Source organism: Sorex araneus, chromosome 2 (genome assembly GCF_027595985.1).
Source record: "Sorex araneus isolate mSorAra2 chromosome 2, mSorAra2.pri, whole genome shotgun sequence".
Classification (NCBI taxonomy): Eukaryota; Metazoa; Chordata; class Mammalia; order Eulipotyphla; family Soricidae; genus Sorex; species Sorex araneus.
Window position 1 is genome coordinate 228799839 of NC_073303.1, and position 14249 is coordinate 228814087.

The window sequence follows — 14249 nt, forward strand, 5'->3', positions numbered from 1 at the left end:
CTAATTGGTGGACACCCATGACCATTTAATCTTGCTTCAAGTCCCCTCCCACCCGGCTTTCTAATAAAAACGCAAAATAGCGTGGGAATCCCCTCTCAGAGGAAGCAACGGTGCGGCTTTAAGAGAAAGGGAGGGGAGAAAGAGGGCACTGACTCAGGTAAGCCTGCCATTGGCTACTGGAGGGGATCCCACCGCAGGGATTGGCAGCGACAGAGTCCGCCTCTTCTTGTGATTGGCTGATGCAGAGAGATATAAAGGGCTGGCTCGGCCTCCCGTTCCGCTGGAGCGAGACGGCTGGGAATCGCGCGGAGCAGCGCCGAGCCGCTCCTGGCGCAGTCCTCGCGTCTCTGAATCGAGTTCAAGCCCTGCAGCTGCTGCACCATGAAAGAGAGACGGGCCCCACAGCCAGTCGTCGCCAGATGTAAGCTGGTTCTGGTGGGAGATGTGCAGTGCGGGAAGACGGCGATGTTACAGGTGTTAGCGAAGGACTGCTACCCCGAGGTGAGCTCGCCGCCGCCGCCGCCGCTGCCCTCCCCTCCGGCCTGCGGCGACTCCCGCCCGCCGGGGAGCGTCTCCCTCCCGGCCCCGCGCGGGCTGGCTGGACCAGCGCCTTCCCCCGAGACCTGTTCCACTTCTGCCGCCGGGCTGGCTCCTCCTCACATCTTCCCCGAAGCCCCAATCAGATTCCCTTCTCGCTCCTGGACCTGCTCTCGGGGAGCGAACGGGGACACCCGAGAGGCAGGGGTTTCTTCTCGACGCAATACCTGCTGGCACTTTCCTCTTCCCAAGTCGGTGTCAGATGCCTGCTGGGATCAGGGGCTTGCAGGGAGAAGATCCAGGCGAGACTTGGCTTGTGGCTCTGAAACTGGGTGACCCCCAGATTGGGGGGGGGGGCGCGAAAGGAGTGCGAGTGTATCCCCACACACCTAGGAGCTGGGGGCTGCACCCTGGCTGGGAGTCCTTCTTGGTCCTTCACACTGTCCCCTGTTGACTCATGTGTCCCCCCCACCCCGAGTATCCCCCCTCCGCTACTGCCATGCTAGTGTCTCACTAGACTGTGTGGCCCCGTGGGTAGCCGGCACCAGCTGAGGGTTCTGAGGGGGCTGCGGGGCTGAGTCCTTCCTCTCCTTTCAGACGTACGTGCCCACCGTGTTTGAGAACTACACAGCCTGCTTGGAGACGGAGGAACAAAGAGTGGAGCTTAGCCTCTGGGACACCTCAGGTAAGGCCTGGCCCAGACACCCCTCCCGTACCCCGTCTCCAACCTCTCCTGGTCCTATGCAGCTGCTTTTAGATACAGGTTCCCTCTTGACTGGGGAGAAGGACTGTGAGTGTGGCAGGAATCTGCGAGAAGGGGACCAGAAATTTCCTTGGCTGGGAGTGGAGGAGAGGTTGGGTCAACTCAGTCTACTGACTGGTCGAGGAGTACAGAGCGGGTGAGCCCCAGAAACCACCAGCGTCTGTCTCTACCTTCATCTTCCAGAGAGCTGGGCTGGTGAGGCGAAGGGACCCACGAATACTAATGGGCTTGGGGGAGTCAGAGAAGGTGCCTCCATTTCCATTCCTGGCCACCCAACATGCTCCCCGCCCCACACCCCATTTACTGCCCAGAGAACAGCCACATGAGAGGCTGGAGACATTGTTGCTGGAGGCAGTTGCCTTGGGGGGAGTGTTGTCCGGCTCAGTCTTCTCTCCTGCATTCTAACTCCGCCGCGGCTGTTCTCTGCTGCAGCCGGCGTCTCTGTCACATGCTGCGGCTCAGAGGCTCAGCGATGCATCACTCATGTTTTGGAGGGTGGGGAGCTGGCTTCTTATAGCGCACTTACATCGTGGGTGGGAGTGGCAGGGGATATGTTGGCTCCGACCATTGCCCCTCACCCCCCAGCTCCTCATAGTGGATTGAGGCAGAAGATGCCCTGTCTTTCTGGAATGCAGAAAGCAACATATTCTCCCAGCCTTCCAGCCTAACCCCTAAAGGCTAAACTGACCGTAGCTTTGATTTTGGCTCTCTTCTCCGACCTCTTTACCCCAATCACGATCAGAGATTGGCCTTGTAGGGATAATTTAGGAATAAAGACTAGGAATCTGAGAAAGAAAATGAAACCCACTCCTCTCCAAAACATGCATATTCGGGCTGTTTAAAGAGGAAGTGGAAGTCACAGGGGCTCCTGTGACATATTGCAAATATGCCAACCTGCTCCTCTGAAGAATGGTGGCTCCCATGATTCAGTTTTGAAAAGATGGGATTGGACAAGGGATGGATAAGCAGAAAATGAGACTTCTCTCTCTCCCCCCACCATAGCAAAACCCCAAACCCAAACCCCAATTCTTCAACCTGGTGTGTTGTCCACTGCGGTCCAGTGGTTGGGAGGCGGCTCTGGTTTCCTGGTCTGGGCCGTGCTGGCTCGGGCTGCCGGGAATGCAGCGTGGCTTGCATGACTTATGGTTTTTCGTCTGCTCTATCCTGCCTACCTTTTCATCTTCGCAGAATCTTCCTGCAGCTGCGCTCTCTTTTTCCCTCCCACTGCCCCCAAATGCCTCCACCCCACGACTCCCCCCACCCGCACCCCCACCCTCATCAGAATGCAGCCCTGAAATCCCAATCCAGATAGCTGAAAACCAGCAAGGGTGGTCTCTGCTCCCCACATTGCATCCCATCCCCCCAATCTTAAAGGACACAGTCCCCCACAAACTCCCTCTTTCAAAGTAGGTGCATACACGGAAAAGGACGTGGCAGGGGGTTTGTGGGATGGGGCCTCCCAACCCCCAGGATTGAGCTGGACCTGCTTCCATTCTTCACTTGTGCTCTCAGGGGCAGGGGTGCCTGGAGACCCGGCCCCTGAGTCGTACACAGTGGCAGTGTTCTCTGTTCCCTGGCATTGCAGAGCTGAGACCCCACCTCAGGGAGGGGATGGGAGCGGGCTGCCGAAGAAGCAGGCTGCAATCCTAACTCCCCTTTTCTCCTTTTTTTTTTTTACAACCAACCCCCCCACCCTCAGCTTGGATTCCCCCCAGTTTCCATGGTGATTGCAATGAAGGGAGAGGGGCTGCTTGCTATTCTGAGCACGAATTGTCTGGGTTCCAAATTTGCTACTGTTCCTTCCCTGGGCTGGCAGGGGGGGCAGGCTTGCCCCGGCATTTACTCAGGTGGACCACCTGGGTCTGTCCTGCTCACACCCCTCCCGAGGAAGGGCACAATGAAGCCCTGGAATCCCTAGGTACTGGTGCTGCTGTCTTTAAAAGTGCCTCCCGATGGTCTTAGGTGGATGGGGCACCAGCTTACCTTTCACCCATTTCAGTGTAAGCCCATTTGCGGGGGAGGAGGAGGACCCCAGATCCCTGTCAGCTCTTCCAGTTCTGACCCCTGGGAAGAGAAGCAAACCGCCAGTTATGTAACAGGCAGGTCTGATTATTCCTTGGGAAGACCCTGGAGCGGAAGGAGGGAGCAGACGGTGGGTGAGCAGGGGAGGAGGTGCCTTCCTCTGGGACAGTGTGACCTTAAATTAATCCGGGTGGGCACCCACAAAGCGACCACCCCCTTATTTTGCCCAGTTTCCCCTTTTTGAGACTAAGGAAGATAGTCTTCTTATACTGCTGTCTGGTAGGGGGTTGGTCCCAGGCTGCAGCATCTCCTCCTGGGAAGTGGGGCGACCAGTCTAAGGGACTTGACTGCTCTTCTCTAGGGTCTTTGGCGGCATTCGCAATAGCTCATAACCAGCTCTTTCTCCCCTCTGCCAGGATCTCCCTACTATGACAATGTGCGTCCACTCTGCTACAGTGACTCGGATGCAGTATTACTGTGTTTTGATATCAGCCGCCCGGAGACAGTGGACAGTGCACTCAAGAAGGTAGGGCTGGATAAATGCTACAATATTTGGTAGCCTGAGAATAAAATGAGTCACAGGAACCTTGCCTTCATATCCCCCCTGTGTACCAGGAAGAAACTGGGTCCAGGCAAGGAAGAGATTGGCCCAAGGCCAGACCAGTAGCTTAGTTCTGAGACTAGAACTCAGCTCTCCTGCCCACTCTGCTCCTGCCCTTCCACTCTCCTGTTCTGCTCTGCCAGAAACCAGAGGGGGGGAGAGAGAGAGAGGGAGAGAGAAAGAAAGAGACAGAGAGGGAAAGAGAGAGAGGGAGAGAGAAAGGGAGACAATGGGATCCCTACACTGAGTCCCAGGACACCTTGTGCATCTTGCCCTGTTTTCCATAAAGATCTGGGATTATTTCTTTGGCTGCTTCTGCATTCTGGACTTGCTCAGCTCACTGGACTGGGCGAGGGTATAGACCCATGCTGGTCTGTTGAGCAGAGACTGGAAGGAGACCTGCCCTGTGTTCTCTGGTGGCTGTGTAGTTGAACGAGGGAGCAGCCTCTTGGGCAGCATTCCTGTGGCCCCAGAGCCTGTGTGCAGGAAGATGATGTAATTAGTGCAGTGGTGGCGTTATGAGTCAGAGCAGTGCTGGCAGGCAAGAAGTTGGATGTTGTGTTCTCCTGGTACCTGTCAGTCTGACTCTCCTTCCTTCCTCTTTCCTTCTTGTATGGCTCTTCAGTGGAGGACGGAAATCCTGGATTATTGTCCCAGTACCCGTGTTTTGCTTATTGGATGCAAGACAGATCTACGAACAGACCTGAGTACTCTGATGGAGCTGTCCCACCAGAAACAGGCACCGATCTCTTATGAACAGGTGTGTGTGTGTGTGTGTGTGTGTGTGTGTGTGTGTGTGTGTGTGTGTGTAGGGGGGGTGGTCTCTGGGTATGGCCTGGGACAGGCTCTAGGCAGATTGACACTTGACCCTTGGCAGGCAGGGGATGTGGTGCGCACATCTGTCATCAGCAAACTGATTACCAGACTAGAGGTTCCTGTTTGCTCTGATTTGTGCTATGGGTTGACAGGTGAGCTGTTTTGTTCCTACATGTGCCCACATCCCCTCTATTGCTTTCTGTGGACCCTTCGCATTAGAATCTCCAGAGGAGAATCATTAGGATTCTTGATTCCAGACCTAGAGTCAGTGGGATGAAGAGCGGAGCTGCATTTTAATGGAGCCCTGGATGATGTCTTATGCTTATGGGAGTCTTTTAAACCCATGCGACACATTTGATTTTTTTTGTTTTGTTTTTTGTTTTTGGGTCACACCTGGCCATGCACAGGGGTTACTCCTGGCTCTGCACTCAGGAATTACTCCTGGCGGTGCTCAGGGGACCATATGGGATGCTGGATTTGAACCCGGGTCGGCTGCGTGCAAGGCAAACGCCCTACCTGCTATGCTATCACTCTAGCCCCCATGCGACACATTTGAATCAACTGGTGTGTTCTTAAAAATACTGATGCTTTGGGTCAGAGACATGGCACAACGGGCTGAGCACACGCTCCACATGCAGGAGGTCTGGGTTTGATTTCTTTTTTTTTTTTTTTGCTTTTTGGGTCACACCCGGAAATGCACAGGGGTTACTCCTTGCTCTGCACTCAGGAACCACCCCTGGCCATGCTCAGGGGACCATATGGGATGCCGGGATTTGAACCTGGGTCGGCCGCGTGCAAGGCAAACGCCCTACCCGCTGTGCTATCTCTCCAGCCCCTGGGTTTGATTTCTGGCACCATATAGTCCCCAAGCACTGCTAAGAGTGAACCCCCCATCCCCCGCCCGCCACCACCAGGCGCTGAGCCAGTAACAGACTCTGAGCGCTACTGGGTGTGGTCTCAAAACAAGTAAGACTTTCCCTGCAGAAAATAATTAGCAGAGGGTGATGTGGGAGAGGGTGCTGGGTCCCATCTGGAGTATCCCTGGGGAGGAACCCTAAGCAAACAAGGGTGTGTCGTTAAGATGCTTTGGAGGGCAGCACTGGTGACCTTACTGCTCCCCCATCCCCCCATAGGGCTGTGCGATAGCCAAGCAGTTGGGTGCGGAAATTTACCTGGAAGGCTCCGCTTTTACCTCGGAAAAGAGTGTCCACAGCATCTTCCGGACAGCATCCATGGTGTGTCTGAACAAGCCCAGCCCAGTGCCCCCAAAGAGCCCAGTGCGAAGCCTCTCCAAGCGGCTGCTCCACCTCCCAAGTCGCTCTGAACTCATCTCTTCCACCTTCAAGAAGGAAAAGGCCAAAAGCTGCTCCATCATGTGAAGTGGGGGCTGCTGGGAAGACGGACCCCCCCCCCCCCGCCCTTGGGGAGCGAGGCACGGGGAGTGGGAGCATGAGACCGTTTAAGAAACTGGACTTGAGTTTTTCAGATGGCCACAGCGAGGGCTTGGAAGGAGACAGGAGTGGGACGAGGAAAGAGCCAGGCCTGGCTTGAAGAGCTAACAGAGAAGGAAACATCTCACCCCGAGCCAGGCGCTGGGTTGTGGAGGGGTCAGCTGCCCCTGTGCCCCCTACTCTGGGGGAAGGGAAGGTGTGTGGGGGGGCTGGAACCTGCGGGAACCTCACCTTCAGCATCATGCCACTTCCACACAGGCCTGGGGACTTGAGGGACCCGGAGCCCTTCCTTCCCCAGCGGAGTGGAGAGTGGAGAGGCCCACGGGCAGCTTCCCTGGGAGGGAACCAGGCGATTCACCATGGAAGGCAGCAGGGCAGGAGCTGGCCAGAGCTTGTGGCAAGGAAAGTCCGTCTGTGCACAACCCATGCCTCATGGAGCAGTGCTGTCATGCATCTCCATGCTTCTCGCCGGACTCCCAGGGTCCACGGGAGGTGGCCAGACCCCCATCTCTTGTGGTGTGGGGGTTAGTGGTGCTTCAGGGGGTAGGGCTGAGTGGGGTCACCAGGCTTTTCTGCCCCTCAGACAGTACAGATGGCGTTTGTTTTATAGACTCTTGTCTTTGGAATGGGGGGAGTATTTCAATCTGTTATATGTTCTGTGTTTAAAGAAGAAAAACTATTTATTAATGAAAAATATAATACATATAAAGATCACTGCTTCTTTTATCATTTATTTGGGGGGTGTTGAGCTAGACCAGGCTGTGCTCAGGGCTTATTTCTGGATCTGTGCTCAGGAATCACTCCTGGCAGTGCTTGGGGGACTGTAAAAAATTATAAGGATGCACGTGCACGCGGGAGGGGGAGATGTGATGATGTGTTGTTGTTGTGTTGTTGTGTTGTTGTGTTGTTGGAGGGCTCTCAGGGTGGTTCTCTCCTGCACGCGCCGCTCATATTCGTTGCTCTCGAGCTGCTGTGTGTGAAATGGGTCAGGATGGCTCCTCCTTGTGCTCTGCTTCTGTGTGAGCCACTGTGCTCTCTTCTGTCTGTCTCTCGTCTCTGTCTCTGTAGTCTCTCCCTGGCCTCTTCCGACCTCTCTCTGTCTCTGCTTCTGTGTCTTCTCTCTTGCTTCTGTGTCTTCCCTCTCCTGCTGCCTGTCTGTGTCCTGCTGCCTCTTCTTTTGTCTCTGCTGTCTCCTCTTATGTCTCTGCTGTCTCCTTTGCTTCTGTGTCTTTCCTCTACTTCTGTTACAGTCTTAGTTTATATAGCAATCACAAACGGCAGTAACACAAAGGTGGGTTGAACATTAACAACAAAGAAGGGTAAGACCATTTCTTGAGGAGATTAACAAAATCTCATCTAAGGAGATTACTCCATATTACTAGGAGATCTGCTCAAGGGTGGGATCCAAACAAGAGTGTGTCAGGGACACACCCTTCCTTCCTCAGCTAGTAATCAGCTTAAATAGGTATGTAAATCTACTTCAAATACTTCTAGCAATGTCATTCTGTATGAGCACAGTCAGAGATACATTAGACTTAAAGTTTGGTTCTTCCTGAGGACATTCACTATCTATTCCAGACCACAGTCCTCAGGCCAGGTTAGTCTTCCTAACCCTGGCAGGGTCCTAGTCTCGTCGTTACTTTTGGATCATGACAGCATTTGTCTATGACCATGCTCTCAACTGATAGTTGAGTATTGTGGCACTTTGGCCTGGCCCATTTTGATGCCAGGGTAGCTCATAGCTTGCCCTGGGTCCCTTCTGTCCCTCATTGGGAACTTGCTTTTGGGGTGCTAGGAACTAAGGGCAACTGAGTCAAGAAAGCAGATGCCCAGGAGTAAATATTATTGGAGTCAACCAGCTCCCAAGTTACAAAGCATATATTAACTGTCTTCCTGTGTCCATACAGAAAGGCCATTCATTGCTTTAAGGTAAACTAAGTTCTCTGCGGCAAGGCTGAATGGACAAACCCAGTGTTATCCTACAGGGGACCATATGGGGTACCTGGGATTGACCCCTAGTTTGGCCATGTGCAAGGCAAATTCCTTATTCACTGTACTACAACTCAGGCCCCAGTTCACTGTTTCTTAGATTTGTCTCTATTTCCTTTGAGGGGAAATCTGCCCCATGGCACTTACAGGAGACTGCAGCAGGGCTGCCTCTGCTACTCTCCCGCACCTCCAACAGGGGTCTCCTCTACCCGACCCTGTCTTTGTCCCCAACTCCAACCAAGTCTGACTCAGCCAGTGAACATGTCCTTAGTCCTAAAGCAGGTTTCCCTCAACCTTGGAACTAGTGATAGTTTTGCCTAGATAATGCTTCATTGTAGGGAGTTGTGTCATTGAGGAAGATTAACAGCATCCCTGGCCTCTTATTTGCTCTTAGTACCACTACCAACAATGTCTTCACATACAGCTAGACACCTCTTGGCGAGCAAAAATCACTCTGTGATGAAGCTGTTGCCACAGAGTCTGGAGGAAAAAGGTCAGGTTGGGGAAGGAGCAGATCCAAGCTGCTGGGAGTAGGCCCCTCCAGAAGAGGGACGGACTGACCCACAACTGTGGGAGGAGCCCAGGGCTCTGCCACTCTCTGAGTTCAAGGAGAGCTGATGTCTCGGGCTTTCTTGCTCACTAATTCCTTTTCCTGTTGCTAGTAGCTCAGGGGTCTTTTCATTCATGCTCTTTAATGGCCTGAAACTCTTTTCTCTCCATTTCATAATGTACTGGATATAAGAGGCCATTACAGGACCAGAGCGATAGCACAGCAGGGAGGACGTTTACCTTGCATGTGGCCGACCTGGGTTCAATTCCCGGCATCCCATATGGTCCCCCAAGCACCGCCAGGAGTGATTTCTGAGTGCAGAGCCAGGAGTAACCCCTGAGCATCAGTGAGTGTAAAAAAGTTTATTACATGGGCCCAGGGACTTGACTGAGATCTCACACTGGTCTTCCATGAGTGAAGCTGCTGGTTTATTCCTTGACATTGCAGTCCTCCGGGCTATGCAACAAAGTGTTTGTGACTATTTCCATTTCCACATGGCAACTGAAATCAACAAAAAGGAAGAGAAGGGGAAAAAATAATTTCTCTAAAAACCATTGGGGGGCTGGAACAACAGCACAGCAGGTAGAGCGCTTGCCTTCCATGCGGCTGACCTGGGTTCGATTCCCAGCATCCCATATGGTCCCCAAGCACCACCAGGAGTAATTCCTGACTGCAGTGCCAGGAGTAACCCATGCACATCACCGGGTTAGACCCAAAAAGGAAAAAATAAAATTAAAATAAAAACCATTGAGTATTGAGTAGTTATTATGTGATTGACACTATGTGGAGAGGTTTATTTACTACACTGAGCACCATAAATTATGATAGCTAATATTTGATGTTTTCTATGGGTGAAAGATGCTTATGAGTTCTTTATGTGATTACTACCTCTTATAACTTTGGGGTATTACATACCTCATTTTATAAATAGCAGAACAGATCCAGAGAGATTAGTTAGGGAGAGATTGGTCATCACTAGAGAGTGATAGAATCTGGATACAAAACTTGACTACCTAGTTCTAGAACATGTATTTTATTTTTTTTTAACTGCTATGTTAGCCGATCTCTGGTGATGGCCATGGATCTGTTTTATTTATTTATTTAGGATTTTGGTGGGTCATGTCACACCCAGCAGTTCTCAGGGGTTACTCCTGGCACTGCACTCAGAAATCACTCCTGGCAGTGTTCAGGGGACCATACGGCATGCTGAGGATTGAACCCTCATGCAAGCCAAATACCCTATCCACTGTACTATTACTTCAGCCCTGCACCTGTTTTATGTTTATTTAGCCAATTCTGATGGTATTTGGGTGCTACCTCTGGCATCGTACTTGGGGGTCACTCCTGGCAGTAATCAGATGACCATGTGGCACTGGGACTTGAGCTTGGGTCTCCGGCATGCAACACATGCGCTCAGCCCATTGAGTGTCTCTCTAGCCCTCATTTTCTGTACTTTATAAAGGAGGAAACTATTTAATTATCATATCAGGGGCTGGAGTGATAGTACAGCAGGCCGGGTGTGTGCCTTGCACATTGCCAACCTGGGTTTGGTCCCTGGCATCCCATATGGTCACCTAAGGAAGCCAGGAGTGATCCCTCAAAACAAAACACATGTCATGAAATCATACTGCTAGTAAGTAATGAAATCAGAATTCAAACTAGGTCTCGGTGTTAACAATCATCTCATGGACCTCTTCCTGCAATCCATGCTGAGCCCAAAGTTTGTGATTCTCACTGGACAGCAGTTTGTCTACCAACATCACTGAACATACATGTTGGTGAAGGAACTAGAAGACTGTGAGGTGGCAAAATGGTTAGCATGCATGACCAACAAGTGCCCAACCTGGATTTTACTCCTAGTACCATACCACGTGGTTCTCTGAGCATTGCCTGGCACAGCCCTGGAGATCCCTGACCACTGGGTGTGGTCCCAGAGACCCCAGAGTACTGCCAGGGTGGCCTATGTAATTCTTGTCACTTTGGGGCCTGAACAGTATCACATCCTGAGGCCTTGGCATTAAGCCACTGGCACAGTTAGCCAGGATCAATGTGCATGATCCCTGAGCACTCTTGGAAGGCCCCCGCCAAAACCAAAATAAAACTAGCAATCAAGGCAATGGTACGGCAATGATAATTCTTTAAGCACACATCAAAGAGTTATGCACAAGTCTATCGACTTGGACAAGCTTATCATACTTTGGGGCTCTATTATTATTATTTTTTTATTAGTGAATCACCATGAGGGTACAGTTACAGATTTACATATTTTTGTGCTTGTGTTTCAGTCGTACAATGCTCGAGAACCCATCCCTTCACCAGTGGTTGGGGCTCTATTTTTAAAGTTGGTAAATTCCAGGTTGGGCATATGGTTCAACACGTGAGAAAGAATCCGAGTTTAGTCCCTGGCCCTAGACAAAACCAAACTAAACCAGACTGAAGCAGGCCAGTGCTGGTAAATTCCACACTATGTAACCCTCATTGAGCACCCACGGCTTATGTGTGTGATCCCTGGTCACTGGCACCAACAACAAGAGAAAGAGATTAAAAGAAAAAGAGAGATGGGAAAGAGAGAGATATGGCAAATAATGGTGTCCTAGAAATAGGAAAAAAGCATGAATTCTGAAGTTAAATGAACCTGGAGTTGAATCCTGGCTTCATTCTTTTACCTATGTGGACTTTGAAAGAATAGTTAATCTTTTTGGATCACAATCTGATTTATCAGTAAAATAAAGAAAACACCCATATTATACTATTAGGGAACTAAGTAAAATAAATGTCCAGCACAGGGATGGGCATTTGGAAAATTCTCAGTTAACAGTAGCTGCTTTTGCATATTCCAACCTATCCCTCTAGACCTAGCTGGGATCCTGTCCCGTGAGAGGGGCGCCCTCCAGTGTTCCTCGAGTGAATTGCAATGAGTAGATGGCAGGTAGCCTTTTTCCGTTCTCAGAATAGTAGATACGCTGCAGGGTTCTAAGTGCAGGAATGTGCCTCTCCCAGGGTTGCTTTGTGCCTTACGCTCAAGGCTGCAGGATTATTTCAGTTTATTGCAAGGTTCAGTCTGAGGAGAAAAACTGGAGAGAGAGAAAAGCTGATGCCCCTCCAACATGTCACCTCCCCACCCCCGATATTCTTTCTTGTGTCGCTATCATCTTAGAAGCTTCAAGTTTTGTTTTCTGATTTGTTTTGATGAGGAAGTACCAGGAGATTATGAAGTCTAAATCCAAAGAGAAAAAAAGTGAATGTACAATTTTGGGATGAAAAACTAAGTAGGAGACTAAAGAAAGGGGAATAGAAGAAGAAACACTACAAAGCTAGTTCATTGCCTAGTCAGATTCCAAAAGGCTATGATGCAGTCAGAACGCCAGTAAGATGTTGAAACACGTGCCACATCTCAGTGATCTTTCTAGAACAATATTCCCCAACACCCTGTCCACTATTGGTTACCAGGTAGAGAAAGGTTGAAAACCATCCTGACATTCCAATATGGAGCACTCCATTTGGAGGACATCAAACAAGATGGGATGTTTGATGACAGAGAAGCCAGCTAGGCTGATTAAACACAAACAAACAATAATACAGAAATCTCAACTAACAACAAACAGTTTAGTAAACCCTCAGACAAGCACTTAATGACTCCATGGTGAGGTATAACTATTCTCACAAATTTCCTTTTTATTGTAGTGCTTTTTGATAGTTCTGTTAGCCATTTAGTCGTAACAAGCAATATAAAATAAATTATTTTGTGCCTGCTAAGGGGGCAGGCACGGAGGATGATTGGGAAAGTGGGGACAATGATGAAGGAAGATCACTCTGGTGGCAGGATTGCTGTTGGAACACGGAATGACTGTAACAACTGTATTATGAATGACTCTGTAAGCCATGGTCTTTAAATAAAGAAAAAAATCAATTAACAACAACAAAAAAATAAGGGGCTGGAGTGATGGCACAGTGGGTAAGGCGTTTGCCTTGCACGCGGCCAACCCGAGTTCGATTCCCAGCATCCCATATGGTCCCCTGAGCACCGCCAGGAGTAATTCCTGAGTGCAGAGCCAGGTGTGACTCCTGTGCATCGCCGGGTGTGACCCAAACAGCAAAAAAAGAAAAAAAGATGGGGGTATGGTGCCTCCAGCAGATCAGCCTGTACCTGTGGGGCAAGTGCATCAGCAGCCTGATGGTGCCTTCAGACTTCCAGATACCCCAAAATTGCTGCTGTGCCTTTGACCAGACCCCAACAACTTGGGGCCAAGTTTACCAAGAAATTAAACAGCACAGCACCAAAAGTTAGATATGTGGGAGACACACCAACAAACCACCTCTGGCTCAACTATATAAGCTCATTTATTGGTCTTATTTCAGAGACCCATAAATCTCAAAAGAGATCAAAAGATGTAGTTAGGGCCTATAATGCAGAGGTAGGTGGGAACCCATGACTAAGAGCTCCAGGCCTGCTTGGACCAGGACTGGACCTCCTCCCCCCGGGCCCCCAGTTTTCCAGTAGCTTGGCAGTCACACCCACAAACTGCCTCCAGTGTCATTGTAATCTCATCAACGGCCAAGACCCAGGGACTATAAACTAAAACTCCCAAAAGAAAGCGCCGCAGAATGTCCTCACCCCATGCCAGGCTGTCTTCACCAGGGCGCCCCAGAGAGGGGCAGGTGAAAGCCCTCCCCGCCCCAAGGGACCCAGCTCCAGCAACCCAAAACTTTCACAACCCAACTGCCGCCAGGCTCAAGGTCACTTCCCATGCGCTCTGCTGAGCCTCGCATATGAGTAAACATATTCCTGGACCATGTGGCCACTTTTGCAGCTGTGTGACACATCATAAAACACTCCCTACCCATTCCCCTTAATAACCACACCACCTTTGATGGGGTTCAGAGAGTAGGCAACAAATCATAGAGGGAAATATATATATATGCATATATATATATATTTTCAGATATATATAACAAAGCTCACATCACCCAAACTTTATTTATTTATTTATTTATTTTTGCTTTTTGGGTCACACCCGGCTATGCACAGGGGTCACTCCTGGCTCATGCACTCAGGAATCACCCCTGGCAGTGCTCAGGGGACCATATGGGATGCTGGGATTTGAACCCAGGTCGGCCGCGTGCAAGGCAAATGCCCTACCCGCTGTGCTATCACTCCAGCCCCATCACCCAAACTTTAATGTGTTAGTGATATCCTATAGAATGTCTTAATGGCTCCTGTCAAAATAGAATAATCTTCACACTATTTCCTATATGAACACTTTTTTGTAAGCATGTTCAGCAGTTCTTCATAACAGACAATATGAAATATATTTTTTCAGTTGTGTTTTGGGACAGGGATTGGGGTTTGGGATGAAAACATCCTGAATTTGGTGGTGGGAAGGTATAATGGTGGGATTGGTGTTTGAATATTGAATGGAATCAAACATTGTGCACTAACTTATAAATTTAAAAAATTAAATAAAAAAAAGTAATGTGGAGTTCGTGCCAAATTCAATCAGCTTAATCAATGGCTGAATA

The 14249-nt window shown here is 50.2% G+C and overlaps 1 protein-coding gene across 1 annotated transcript; it reads left to right on the forward strand.

The window, feature by feature from the left end:
• Positions 1-285: 285 nt before the first annotated feature.
• On the forward strand, positions 286-6901 carry RND1 (Rho family GTPase 1). The gene is made up of 5 exons (XM_004616725.2): positions 286-501; positions 1135-1222; positions 3739-3848; positions 4549-4683; positions 5873-6901. The coding sequence occupies exons 1-5, from the start codon at positions 382-384 to the stop codon at positions 6116-6118; spliced, it is 699 nt and encodes a 232-aa protein (XP_004616782.1). The 5' UTR covers positions 286-381; the 3' UTR covers positions 6119-6901.
• The last annotated feature ends 7348 nt before the right edge of the window (positions 6902-14249 follow it).